General features: G+C 43.9%; 5 protein-coding genes across 5 annotated transcripts; 1 reads left to right on the forward strand and 4 right to left on the reverse strand.

Moving 5' to 3' along the window:
- Nucleotides 1–1,535: 1,535 nt before the first annotated feature.
- V865_000130 (uncharacterized protein) lies at nt 1,536–4,331 on the forward strand (the record flags this gene model as incomplete). Its single annotated transcript, XM_066223962.1, has 4 exons — nt 1,536–1,954; nt 2,014–2,091; nt 2,148–2,231; nt 2,285–4,331. 4 exons carry the CDS (start codon nt 1,536–1,538, stop codon nt 4,329–4,331), a joined length of 2,628 nt encoding a protein of 875 aa, XP_066080059.1.
- Nucleotides 4,332–5,229: 898 nt separating this feature from the next.
- V865_000131 (uncharacterized protein) lies at nt 5,230–6,939 on the reverse strand (the record flags this gene model as incomplete). Its single annotated transcript, XM_066223963.1, has 6 exons — nt 5,230–5,269; nt 5,348–5,616; nt 5,701–5,817; nt 5,894–5,978; nt 6,169–6,407; nt 6,538–6,939. 6 exons carry the CDS (start codon nt 6,937–6,939, stop codon nt 5,230–5,232), a joined length of 1,152 nt encoding a protein of 383 aa, XP_066080060.1.
- A 339-nt stretch (nt 6,940–7,278) lies between these two features.
- On the reverse strand, nt 7,279–9,295 carry V865_000132 (arginase; the record flags this gene model as incomplete). Its single annotated transcript, XM_066223964.1, has 9 exons — nt 7,279–7,377; nt 7,480–7,538; nt 7,596–7,637; nt 7,715–7,920; nt 8,017–8,165; nt 8,235–8,291; nt 8,560–8,908; nt 9,012–9,031; nt 9,125–9,295. 9 exons carry the CDS (start codon nt 9,293–9,295, stop codon nt 7,279–7,281), a joined length of 1,152 nt encoding a protein of 383 aa, XP_066080061.1.
- A 541-nt stretch (nt 9,296–9,836) lies between these two features.
- V865_000133 (uncharacterized protein) lies at nt 9,837–10,337 on the reverse strand (the record flags this gene model as incomplete). The annotated part of the gene is made up of 1 exon (XM_066223965.1): nt 9,837–10,337. One exon carries the CDS (start codon nt 10,335–10,337, stop codon nt 9,837–9,839), a length of 501 nt encoding a protein of 166 aa, XP_066080062.1.
- Nucleotides 10,338–11,376: 1,039 nt separating this feature from the next.
- On the reverse strand, nt 11,377–14,121 carry V865_000134 (uridine kinase; the record flags this gene model as incomplete). Its single annotated transcript, XM_066223966.1, has 14 exons — nt 11,377–11,414; nt 11,503–11,940; nt 12,066–12,294; nt 12,398–12,568; nt 12,636–12,854; nt 12,914–12,979; nt 13,058–13,144; nt 13,220–13,283; nt 13,341–13,389; nt 13,451–13,478; nt 13,534–13,569; nt 13,624–13,661; nt 13,730–13,862; nt 13,939–14,121. The coding sequence occupies 14 exons, from the start codon at nt 14,119–14,121 to the stop codon at nt 11,377–11,379; spliced, it is 1,779 nt and encodes a 592-aa protein (XP_066080063.1).
- Between the last annotated feature and the right edge of the window lie 262 nt (nt 14,122–14,383).

A 14,383-nucleotide genomic window follows, 5' to 3' on the forward strand; every position in this document is an offset into this window, starting at 1 on the left:
ATCATTATACCTTGTGGGGCCTTGGTCATGTCCTGATTACTTGGTCTTGGTACTTGATTTCTGCTACTACTCCGAAGTGGCTTTTAGTCTCTTAGTTCAGATCTCCTTGATTCACTTTCACCCTCTCTGTGTTTGATGATTCCTTCTAGACAAGAAATGGCGTCACTATGCTAACATGACATCGCAACATCTTTCTCTCTGTCGATCCACCCTCGTATTGGATCCGCTTTTACCGCATCAATTTATCAATCATCAATTCCATCTTGACGACACCATCAAACACCTACTACGATTACATCCGGTCTTCGGGCACCGTACAACACCACGATCTTGTTGATCACCCTTTTCCTTTTTCGTCTTATTTTTTTTTCCAATTTGATGTGTGATTGATCAACCCAACAACACCTGATCGTTCCTCTTCACTCTCTCTTTACCCTCTCGGATACCACCCTTTCACATCTTTGGATCATTTCGTATTTCGCATTTCGCACTGCCTCTCTCTCCCTGACTTTCTCCACCCTTTTGCTATGTCCTCTTTTTAGATAGACCTATCTTACATCGGAGTAGATACAGAGAGAGATACCACCATAGCATACACTACTACTATAGTGGACTCGTACTCTTTCGACTAGAATCCGCTTTGTCAATTCCCATCTCTTCTCTTCTGAATACTTCTTTAAACACGAGGCGTGACATTTTATCTTGTCACTCTCGTCCATCTCTTCATATTTCCATTCACCAAAGCAAAATTAAAACAAAATCTCAAAAGAGAATCATCTATCCATCTATCGATCAGGTGTCTCACTTCACCCTGCCGATTGTTCCACCAACAACACCAAAATTTGAAAATTGGGGTTTGATTGTCAATTCGATAACCTTCCTTTGTGAGTTGATTTTTCATCATCATCATCAACAACATCATCGTCATCGTCGATTGTCCCATCATTTTGTCTCACTTGACTCCAGTCGCGTCGCGTAGAGGACAAACAAGTAGAGACAGAAGTCAACAATCCATACCACCTCTTTTCCGTAGATCTCTTGATTCATTGAAAATTTTCTTTCATTCCTGCTTTCCACACAATCCAGCATAATAATCGAATTTTTATCGAATGCTCGCCAATTCCTGACTCTTCTTTCTTTTCTTATCCTACTAGCCTTATCGATATTAATCAACAGAATCAAAAACAGCAGATAATCGGCTGAAAAGGAAAAGGAGCAGACGATAAAATGGATGTCCTTGATGTGAGTATCAAATGTTCTAAATAAAGTTTGGATCTAAATATGTATATCTCTCTCACTCTCCATCAAAAAAATCGAGTTTTCATTCTCCATATTCGTTCAACTTTTTCGAATTATGCAGCTCCCCCACTTTTCCCTTTATGATCAATATATCCTATAATTGTTTTTCCCACTCGCTCAAAGAATGGTATCCAGATTCTTCTTCTTTCATTTACAAATCCACGTCTCTCGTGATACCCATTGATATATCATCAAGCTGATAAACTTCCACTCAACTTTTTATCCTCATTCTCACCATGCCAACCGTAACCGTCCTGCCTATCTCTCACGACCGCAATTCCGGTCACGGATTACTCTCACCACACCTTCCTTCTCATCTTTCCGACAACCTACCCACTTGCCGACCTCCATCTCCTCGTTTAATACCAACTCGAACACTTTCCGCTCATCTTCGACCTATCTCACCAATGAAATCTTTGTCTGATCCTGTCGATTCACAAACTGAATCTTCCCTCAATACTACTTCCTCGGGTGACGACTCGGATTCATCTGATACTACGGAAACCCTCGGACAGCTGGTGAATGACCATAATCACGTCGGTGCTGGGCATGACGCTCATGCTAGACCGCATATCTGTACCTACGCGGATTGTAACAAGGCTTTCGCCAGGAAAAGTGATCTGGCGAGACATTTTAGAATTCACACTAACGACAGGTAAGTCGCAATTATCATCTGCTAGATGCAATGTTTTCGCTGACAGTGCATGCATGTAGGCCGTTCACCTGTACGTACCGAGGGTGTGGGAAGTCTTTCATCCAGCGATCTGCTTTGACAGTGCATTATCGAGTCCAGTGAGTATGCAGCACTCATGTTCTCCAAACGTTTGCTAATGCTCCTTCGTTGATAGTACTGGTGAACGTCCTCACCATTGCGAGACTTGCAACAAGGCTTTCGCCGATTCAAGTTCTCTCGCCAGTCATAGGCGTATTCAGTGAGTAGCATCTTCAATCTCAACTTATCTTCACGGCTGATCTTTCTGCTTAGCACCGGTATGCGACCTTACACTTGTAAGGTTCCGGGATGTGGTAAACCTTTCGCTCGACGAAACACTCTTTTGAAACACTGGAAAAGACAACATCCTCACCTGCCACCTCCTTCTACTAACACCCACCGCAATAACATTCACACTCCCGTCCCCAATGTCAGAACCTCTTCAGCCTCTTTCCCATCTTCCAATGGTGAATACTACCCTGCTACTCCCTCGAGTGCTAGTGCCCCCCACGGCTACGCCACCCTCCACCCGTCAGAGGGCACGGCGTACCCCTTCAGTGGCGGGCTCAGTGGAGGACCGATATTCGGAGGAGCTTCCGGACAATCCTCCTACGTTATCCCCGGTCACCCAGGTGGTTATAGACCACCGCAATTTTACCAATCGCCACAAGCGCAAGGTTCAGTCGCCCTCACCCCAATCTCAACAACTGCCTCTCACTTCGGAGACTCAATCCACCAAGGTTCGAATAGCCAAACGCCCTCGACGCCAGCTGCAGGAGGTTTCGGAGGTGATAACAAGCACCAGATCCACAGTGGTCCAGCGTCAGCTCACCCCGGTCTCTCACCATCACCAGGAATCAATCAGCAAAGTTTCAGCCAAGTGCAATACCCCAGCTCATTCAATTCCTACTCCCAATCAACGGGTTACTCGCTCTCGCGCTTCCCTAGTGAAGGAGGTGGTATGATATACACAGACGGTAGAGCTTTTGGCAACATGTCTCAGAGATCAGTCTCAAATCCTCTCGAAGCTCCTAAATTCCAACCGTACATGGCTGCCGGCCCTTACGGCCACGTCGGTGGAGGATTCCATCCCTCTCAATTGGCTATGCCTCACAATCAGCATCCTCAACTTTTGCCTTCTTACTATCATTCTATGCACATGGGATTACAACCACGATCTGCAAATGAGGTCAAATCGGAATTCCCTAGTTCGCCTAACGGATCATCCTCGGACGATGACGACGAGCCACTGGTGGCTCTGTCAGAAGCGCCACCCTCGATCGCCCTCCACCCTCCCACTGGTCCAGCGATGAACATGCCTTTCTCAGCGGTAGAAAGCAGCAACTTTGGTCAGTTCCCTAATGCCCAACCTCAAGTCTTGGCTGTCCAGCAATCCAGCAGTGGTCGACTGCACAGTGCTCCACCAACACTGCAAAGATTCAACTCGCTGCCTACTGTGCCCACAGTCAACCAATGGGGTCAAGTAAACGGTTATCAATCTCACAGTGTCGGTGATGCCAAAAGTGCAGATGAGGAGTGGGAAGATATCGCCGATGAGATGCTCAGTCGAGAAGCTTCGGTTGCGGATGATACTCAGGTCACCCCAGCAACTGTCGAACACAAAACTCCCATGAACAATGTTGAAGAAGGTAATCAATGGGGAGAACCTATCGAGTACCCGGTCCCACCTTTGGAGACTAGGAAGAACCCATTCTCTTCTGCCGCCTCATCTTCGTCAACCTCATCTACCCTCGTCGGATCATCCATCCACACCCTTCCTCCCAGCCACCTCCCACCGATCTCCGTGTTCACTCATGCCAACCAGCCTATGGCGTTAACTCCAATCAATCCTAATGGTTTCTACCCTACACCAATCACACCTGCCAACTGGTCGCATGATGGCTTCAAACCTCATGCAGTGTTTGAGTCACCCGCCATGGTCAATCATCAACAGCGTTCTGATCGAGATCAAGAAAACGATCATTCTCAAGATATCACCTTGACTACTCCACCGAAATGGATCGAACAGCAGAGAAAAGACGGACGAACCGTCTCTGCCGTTGGACTTGGTATCGCCAATGTCCATTTCGATGATCGCGAGAATGATATTGTTGTTGAAGGTAAAGAGGATCGTGATTGGGATCCAACTTGCGAGGGTGAAGATGAGAAAATTAGTGAGGATGATACGGTTGATGATGATGGGAGTGATGACGAATTCGTCCTTGGAAGTAGACCCAAGAAGGGTAGGAACAGTACTGCTCGAGGTAGAGGTAGAGGTAGGGGATCAAGAGGAATGGGAGTTAGAAGGGGAAGGAAATGAGCGATTCGTTCTGAGCGTCGAGTCACAATTGTGAAAAGGTTTCTGATCGAAACGAATGATTGAATCGTTATACCCAAAATTTCGATACACAAGGGGAATAGAGGGAGAGGGAAAGTCAAAGAAACAAGAAGACTTTTCGAACGAAACAAAAAGTGATAAAGTGATAAAATGATATATTTATACCAATGACTAGTGTGTGTGCTCTGTCCTGTCTTATCTTTCCTCCTTCTAGTGGTTATTCTGCGTTTTTAATTATATCCAATTCTTCTTCTTTTCTTTTTCGCTTTAAACTCACACTCAAACTCATTCTCATCAATTCGCATTTCCTCATTTCATTCTCTTGCATCCATCCAGTTGTTTTAGCATCGTATATACCTCTATACCCTATAAAGTTATAGTATATAAGCCATTTATTCTGTTCAGTCTGTCTATAACGATTCTCTTAACGATTTCTGTCTATACGTTTTTCACCTTCACTTTCCTCTTTCCTCTCCAATCTCAATTTAGTATATACAAGATAGGGTGGTCAGATATACCCCATGATCAAACACAATAAGAAAAATCGAAAAAAGTATAAAGTGAATTCTATATACCAACAAGTTTGAATTATGAATGAAATTGGTGATTAGTAAAACAATCAGATACGATGCAAAGTAATGAGTGATCAATAAGACATTTTCATATGCTATGATATACCTGCACATGATAAGACCACTTGAGTGCCATGTTCAAGTAGGAAATGATACTCGTGATAGCTTTGATGTATATACATGTACAGTACATGAGTGATACCGATGATAATGGCAAGCAAGCCTGTTGAACCTATATCCTTCCTTCTCTAATTTCTATTCCGCATGTCAATCAATTTGGATTATTACATTATGATCTGTTCGCAGTATTAATCACTTTCAGATACCACAGCAGTCATGACCGTTATACTAACATCATGATCCAAACAATTAGCTCATGTATATATGTGTATGAGATCGTGTGTGTGATCGTGTATTGAAACTCACTCATCAATCTTACCTCCTCTCCAATTATTTTTCGGTACTTTCTCCGTCGCTTCGACCTCAAACGGAGTTTTCCAACCTTTTTCATCACCCGTACGAGCCATTGCCATCCTCCCGTATCCTACTAGGATATCAGCGAATAATCGGGCGTACTCTGCGTCTCGCTCTGTCTGGGTGAGGTGAGAGTTTAATGGTGAGTTGAGGAGCTGGGTTAGGGAGGAAGAGAGGAGGGGCAGGTGGGAAGTTGGTAAGTTATCGGATAGACCGTCGGTCTGTTCGTTACATATTATCATACCATCAGTTGTTATTTTCTCACATGGTTTTTGGTTCTGGTTCTGGTTCTGAATACCACTGACAAATAGGATTACCACATCTCCAACTTCCAACTCTATCTCTTTGACATCTGCCATATTAGGAGAATCATGGATGATACCTGCCTGTCTCATATCTTTGGGTATCTTTGATAGTTGTAACTGAAGCCAGGGGATTCCATGTATCAGCCAGTTGTCAGCATGACCGTCTCTATCACTTTGGGAATCGATAACTCACGGGACAGTTGAAAAAGTGGGTTTGGGGTTTCGAGATATACTTTATCTGATCGTTCTTCATGATTGCATAGCCTGAATCACCTAGACTGGAAGATGGGCAGGTCAGCGTGGTATCTGGTATCTTGAGTAATGTCGTATCCTATTGTACGACTTCCCTCAAGATATATCGATTTTCAGCTCATATGACTCCAACCACGATCACAATCACAACATCCTTCTCTTTTCTACTATCTCGCTTCCAGCCATTACCTATTGACGGAAGGGTATTCCACTCACTTGACAAAGCTCGCATCTCCCTCTTCACCCAATCTGACACCTACCAGCGTCGCCCCACCTGCTACTACCCTCTGATCATCAAGCAAGTTCCTATACGCTTTATCTAGTATTTCGACCGGCGAGGAAGATGCGAATTGACTGGCAATGGTCGAATAATGATAACATAGCGCTTGGGAGAATAGCGATGGGTCCACACGGTTGGTCCAACCTCCTACACCATCAGATAGGGAGAGGTGGAGCTATGAGCATGAAATGAACTATTAGTGCAATATTCTGCTGGATGAGACAACCTCGATGATTGTTATCTGGTATGGTATCATGGCTCGATCACAGATGGATGTAGGATGATGTGTACTACACCTCACTCACATCATTACCTACTCTCTGTATTCCAAAGAAATCTTCCCCTGCTCCGTATTTCCTTACGTCCTTCTGAACACCCTCTGACCAACCTCCATCCTGACCTGAAGTCAACTCTCCCCTCCCAGCTGGAAAATCCATCATCTCATTTACCCACTTCACTATCCCATCTTCTTTATCCCGATTCATAAATCCATATGGCTCTATCTTTTGATTCGGGGCGATAAATGGAGGAGAGTACTTGGATGCGTATGATAGACCTAGGGAGTAAGAGTAGGTTGATGAGTGAGGGTAAAGAGGTGAGATGGTTGGACTGGATGAAGAGTTGTGCGATCTGATTGAGTGACGGAGAGATGATCGGATAGACGAAGAAGATCTGGGCAGGGAGAGGGCGGAGCGGAGGAGAACCATCTTGCAAAGATGTATACAGAAGGACTGATGAGATGATGATGATGATGATTTTATATGGCTTTGACTATGTTTACTTTCCCAACAACATCCGTCTCGCAATTCCAACTTTTCGAACGAAGAGATCGACTATACAATGTTCCGTCGGAAATACACCACTTGAACAATCATCGACGAGAAGCAAGACATGCTATCAGATGTATGCATATGTTGTACTGAATCGAATTATGCTATGCATTGTATATGAATTTTTCTTCTATTGAGTTTACCTTCTGACATTTCTTGACCAACCTCCCCATGATCAGCGAACTACACACCCCATCTCTACAGAACCTGATGCTATCACAGGAGAGTCTCTCCTAACGATGCTCGAGCTAACGAACATCCAGCTGCCACTGTTTTCTCAACCGAGCTGGGATCGAGTAAGGACGGGTTCACTTCCTACGAATCGCATTTCCAATGATTCAATCAGCTTCTCATGTATCCGATCATACAGATGGCAGTCTCAAGGGAACTGTTAGAACGGCTGGCCCCCGTACTCACCATAATATCGACAGAGACCAAACAACCAGTCTCAGCTAAAGCTTCCGTTATATAGTGACCTATTCGCAACTGTCAGCTGAATCGTCCCATCATGCGAAGCACGATTGATAGCTTACCCTCCCTGAATGTCAGGCCTCCTCGGACAGGGGTACCGGTACCTGTACATGAACCGAAGTTAGCCTGCGCTTATCATATAGCAGAGAGTCCCTCATGTAAGTCATGAGGGTGTTCTTACTAGGGGCAACCATAGGATCCAAAGCATCTACATCATAACTCAGATGAATAGGTTTCGACCTATCGGGATTAACGTGATCCAAAGCCATTTCCACTACTTTTCCAATACCGAATTTATCCACATGATGCATCGAAAAAGCTTTTATACCGTGTTTCTTCAGTATCTCCTTTTCAGGTCCATCGACATCACGAAGACCTATGTAGACGCTGCAAATTGCACGAGAAGATGTCAATTATGCCTATCAGTTTATGTCGATGTGTTATGGGTTCTTACATGAAAGGGAATGAGAATAGCTAACTTACATCTCTTCAGGTTTCAAGCAAGGTTTCAACCATTCATTGAAAGGAGTTACGTCTGTTCCCTCCAATCCGAGTAAGAATGACACCGGACAGCCATGTAGGTTACCAGAATCAGTAGTATCGGGGGTATTGATATCGGCATGAGCGTCAACCTGCGCGCAAGAGAGCATTGATGAGCTGACTGGGTCTAGGATGCGAACAAAAGCTCCCACTCAACTCACCCATATGAGACATGCGTCTGGGTATTTCGCTTTGGTTCCTGACACCGTACCCATTGCCTAAATGTGAAAGTGATTGTAATCAGTATCTCATCCTTTTCCTGCTTGCGACTTTCGAGATTCGAGAAAAGGGTATCCATTCATCTGTCTGGAAGTATCTTCAATCATCGCATTGTTGAAAGTGAATCCCCCATCTTTCGAATATCAACCCATTCCCATTCTCGTTCCAACAGGACATACACGAGATGTGACCCCTCTTATAGCCCCAGGTCACTCTACATCTCCTTCTCTGTCACGTTATTTCTCGTTGAGTCTAAAAGACACTCACCAAGCTGTGATCTCCACCCAAAGTCAAAGGCAACCACCCCTTCTTCGCGATCTCTTCGACTTCCTTTGACACCTCCCTATTGACAGCAGATACCAATCGGGGCTTCTTCATCTTCCCAATATCTTCATCAGGCAATCTCTGTACTTTCTTTCCACTCCTTTCGTTAATTTCCGTACCATTTTCTGGAGCAGATGGAGAAGATGTCGGGATGGGATTGTAAGGTATATCAATGAATTTCTCTTGAGAGTTGTAATGCACTTCCCAACCTAATGAGGATAATTGGTCGACTAGTCCCGCGGAGATTAGTTTGTTGGGTGCGAGATCCACGCCGGTACGTCCTTGACCACCGCTGATAGAGATGAATATCAATTAGCTTTTGTAGAAATACGATTGAAATATGATGATATCGGTAACTGAGCGAGGGGACGATGATGAAAAGAGGAGATACTCACCTAAATGGACATCCTACGATCTACAAGGATCAATCGACCACGCAATACATCAGTAGATATATACATTTCGACTCGAAGTCTGTTACTTGGTAGAGATGATAAAACCAACTCACGCCTACTGTTGGATTCCCTTCCAGGAATTTATACTTGTATTGCGGTTCTGTCCTTCCCTTCTCAGCAGATGGTTTTGACTGTATGTGATATGATCTCAGAGCCGATGTTCTCCGTATGGGAGCGAAGAGAGATGGTCTGAGAGACGACGAGAGTCGAGGTAAGGCGGACATGTTAAGCTGAAGATGGTATATTGGGCTTAGAGCCTTGGTGGATATAATGCTGAAGCTGAGAGATACACGCGGATCTGAGTGGTATACTGGGTAGACTATAAGATGACCAGTGGAGTGGGGTATAAAGAAGAACAATGTTGGGACTGCTGACACGATGAGGAGAAAGGAAGAATCAAACCAAACCAAGCGGATAACTTTGAAATTGTTCTTTGACTTTTGTTGTATCCGGTTAAACTGGAAAATGAAAATAAGCGATCGAGATGATGCGGCTGCGGCTATTCATATGTTTCTCTATGATCACTGGCAATTGATGGCTTCAGTCTGCTTCCATACATACATAGCAGCGCTGAGACCGAAGCTTGTATGCACCGAGAGACGAGAGGACTACCTGATGTACCAATCGATGTAGATACCAGATTCACATCCCAATGAGGGTGATGAACGTTACAAGACCTAGAAATAAACCCCACTTTCCAGATCTTCTTTCAAAGGTCAATTCCAACGTGATCTTCGTACCAGGTCTAGAATCCTGAGTCATAAACTAATACAACCATCCAAAGTACTCTTGGCCTTCTTCATCGTTCAAGCTCTTCAAAGGAATATTTAGATGTTTTGAAATACTTGTAGCTAATTCTTTCATTGTTATACCTTCGTTATCCCTATCTATACCATGTAACGTTGATCCACCTTTGACGCTTTCCTTCTCTAGAGCTAATCTATATAAAACAGCTAAATCTTTTACATGTACACCTGTCCATTGATTTGCACCTTCACCTAAATACCCCGCGTAACCTTTTTGTTTAGCGTTGTCAATGAGGAATGGTAAAAACATGTGATCACCCTTTCCATGTACGATTGGACTAGGTCGAATCACCACGGTTCTTACTCCCTTGACGGCAAAGGAATGAAGTACATCTTCAGAGACTTGTCTGAATCCCGTTGCTCGATCTGTCTCCAAAGCCAAAGCCGAATCTGGACCTTCGAAACCTAGTAAACCGGAAGTACCGATGAACGGTTTGTTGGATCCTCTAGGGCGGAACATATTGCTCGAATGGCATCTTCGTCAGCTACGAGGTACGAGTGATAAATACAAAGAAAGGCAAAGATCGCATTCATGTTAGCTCTTATCAACAAGATTTTCGAATAATCTCAACGAAGAACAAGGTACAAGGTAGGGAAGATAGGATACTGGTGGGAGTCCCGACTCAAACTCACCCTTTGCAAAATTTCAATTCTTTATCATTAAAATAGTAAAATCATGTATATACCCCAAATGAATTACTCCATCCGATTCTTTTTGCAGCCTTATGAAGTATATCTGTATCTTCTAAGGATCCTCGAACGACTTTGATTCCTTGTTTATCGAGCTTTTCGGCCTATCCTTAGAACAGGTCAGTAAGCAGTAAGCAGTAAACACAAAGGTGATGGTATCATCAAAGTAGAAGAGTTGACTCACGGCAATATCAAATCTAGCCAGACCCCAAACTTCATGGTTCCCATTCTTTTGTAATTATTTAACAACGTATGATCCTATAAATCCCGTAGCTCCAGTGACGAACACTTTCATCGTTATTTGCTTTGTTCAATATTGAGTTCTGCAGTGAGGTCAGAGTTCCTGTGCTTGAATTTATGCTTAACATTCCGTAAAACCATTCATTTATGCATTATATGCTTGTAGTTACAGCATTAGACTGATCTCGCTGACTTGTGTTGGCTCGGTCTCCGTAGATTGAACGATCCATGCCGATCAGCAGTACCATACGTACCGAGGGACGACGGTCTTCCTGACAACGAGTCTGTTTCAGAACAATCATCCGATGCCAGTATTCGTATTCGCGATTGCGACTGTCCTCGTTCGAGTATGAAATATGGAAACCATACCTGATTTGATCTCTTGCATAAGCGCATATCAGGATATTCGTGACACGGAAAGGGCAACAATCAATAATGAGTATATAAAGAGGATGGAATGCAATGCTGATGATGAATCTGATCTGTATCATATGAAATATGAAAGAGGAGGAAACAGAGGATAGTCAATCTGGAGAATTAGCGACAGTAGATCATGGCTTCGTCCGGCTCTATGATATATAATATCTATCTCCAATATGACCCATACCTACGAACACAGAAAACAGTATGCATCAGCTGTTCTGCATACCACGTACCAGCCAAAATATCATAACTTCATGCAAAACACAACTCACCAGGTGAAATTACCCAAGCTCTCTTCTCACCACTCTCCCCCCTCTTATGCACTCTCGAAAACTTGAGTTTCTCCGTCTCTTTCACCTGTACCTTGAATTTGTTCGACGACAATTCAGCTTCAGTCTTCAACGCATCCCTAGGATCAGGTTTCTGTTTCTCTTTTGCCTCTTCTTCACCTATCGATGGAGTCGATGGTATCGTTCTCGTCGCGAAATCAGCTTCTCCAGCACTTATAGGTCCTTCACCCAACGATAGAGAGTCCGAATTGTATGGTATATGCATTTCGGATAATTCAGGATCAATAGATGCTGTGACGATCTTCACTTCTGGGAATGCGCGGTGGACGGAATGTATAGCGGGTTCGGTGATTATGTATGTTAGGAAAATGATGTTGAGTGGTTTGATACTGTGGTCCAGCAATACACGGATTGCCATCACTACGAGGAAAAGTGATATGGTCAGCGATAGGCAGCCTAAAAATCACTCATCTGAGACAAAGACATTGTTTTCTTAAATACACTTTCGGTGATACGAAGTTGAATTTGCACTTTAGAAAACTTACTGGCAGCAGCACCTGTACCCATCTGACTGTCCAGCAATAAAACCTTTACTTCCCCACTGGTATCTCTAGACTTGATCGAAGCTGGTAGATCACTCTTGAGCAACAACGGCTCACCCGTCCTAGGATCAGATTGAATCAACATCGCTCCTATAGGTACATCTCGGATAACTCTTCTTAAACCGTGTGAGAAGGGTCCTCCGGATCGTAAAATGGATATTCCGACTAGGCGCTGCGATATAGAGAGATTAGCCATAAGCTATGAATCCCAAGCAAAATGTATACAAGCTGTCCGGTAGAAGTCGGAAATATCCCTTGAGATATGTAGTACTCACATCGTCCCTCGCCAATCCCTGATAGTCAATCCCCAAAGGAGTTCTTATGGTCTTCGGTTCACATGGGATCAACGTCAAAGCTTTTTCTACCACAATGGTCGACAATCTATCAGCGTGAAATATGAATTCTCCTCTATCCGTCGTTCTGTCTCTTAAGATCGTCATTATTCCCTACCAATCATCGATTCATATATCAGCTCGGCTCTGACGAAACGGCGAACTGAGATGCTGAGCTCACCAGGAGTTGATTATTCTGCTCTAACAACACCACATTGTCTTCACTACCATTGCTATTTTGACCATCTACTAAAGTAGACGCTCTAGATCTACCTTTTGATCTTTCTTCTCCAGCTTCAGCCAACATCCTTCTAAATCTCAATGAACGTGTATCGAGCTGTCTTTTGACGTGGGTCACTAGGAGCTCGATTGCTAGCTGATTAGATGATCCAGGTACTATCTGTATGGCGAACATGTCAGCTGATCATCGCTGGGAGTAAGCGCAGGCGGAAAGCTTACTATATCTGCGTAACGTGAAGAAGGTTGAACGAAATTATCATAACTACTTTTGACGAAACGGAGGTACTACGAATAGAATGATTGATCAGCTACATTACGTCGAGAAAGATGTCGCAGTAGCTGTATGAGCGAGATAAGACTCACCTGATCTAATATCCCTTCGACATCCCTTCCCCTCTCCTTCACATCCCGCTTTATACGTCTAGCCAACATCAGGTCGGAATCGCAGTTCTTACAATTTCAAAGTATCATCATATAAGCTATCGCACTCCGTGTGAGAGCTGTATCAAGTGATGGGAAACTTACCACAAACACCTTTAAATCGTATAGTGCTCTTAATTCAGGCGCTTGCAACGCCATTATTCCTTCACTGATTTATAACTTTCGTCAGCTGATAAACGGAACCATATGGTTTGAGGTAACTCACACGATGATCACGCTTGCTCCGTATATGTACTTCTTTTCTGGCATCCGCTCTTTGAATATCTATCAGCTGAAAGTATTCTAATACGCTGCGATAGCTTGTGAGGGACATACGATGATGTACGAATGAATAGACCGGTATCTACTGGTAAAGTCAGCTTCTGTTCCCTGTACAATCACTCCAGTCGCCAGCTCACCTCGGTTGCTTTACCTTGCTTGAGGTCTAATAAGCACTATTCAATTATATCAGCTACAAATCCAGATTGGACATTCAACTGTAAACGTACCTTGACGAAGAGAGGGGTATCTATCGAATTCGGGTGATCTACAATGCCATCATATAATCAGCTTTTCCTGTAAACACTGCAAGTCCCGCGAAATATATGAGCTGACCTAAATCCAGATCATTGTTAAATGCCAATTCTATCTCTTCAGGTGTATGTGCACAATAAAAAGCGTCTTGAGATAAGATCAACACCGTCGGTATGTAATTCAACGCAGATAAGATAGCTCGAGCTACTGATGTCTACCGGTTTCTCATTTTCAGCATGGAGTTCTTACGAATAAGCTGAGGGTCTAGCGAAAATGAGAGCTGGACTCACCTTTCCGGAAGCACTCCCACCTGCTATACCTATCACATACGCCTCTACGTTCTTCCCGTCTGGACCATACCACGGTGCTCTCCCGTGAGAGGCCATGACCATGTTTTTGCTCCGGGTATGTTGCAGAGGTGGTCTCGTCCCTCCTGATGAGGGATGTATATCGTCAGGATTGTGAGATGACATTGTATGTGATATCTCGTGTGATGTGATGGTACAAAGGTGTGATGGAGTGTGTGCTTCTAGTCCAATTTCACTGTAGTATATTATCTTTATATCTTTGCATTGACTTCTGACACACACACCCCACCCATAACCGATTCAACCGAAGCTGGCAGCGGGTGTGACCGATACCATGCGTGACTCACATGGTCTAGATCCCACTGCCACATACGGAAATATTGTATTTTCATACTATAACTTATATGCTATAACCACTCACTCCGTC

This window comes from Kwoniella europaea, chromosome 1 (genome assembly GCF_036810445.1).
Source record: "Kwoniella europaea PYCC6329 chromosome 1, complete sequence".
NCBI lineage: Eukaryota > Fungi > Basidiomycota > Tremellomycetes > Tremellales > Cryptococcaceae > Kwoniella > Kwoniella europaea.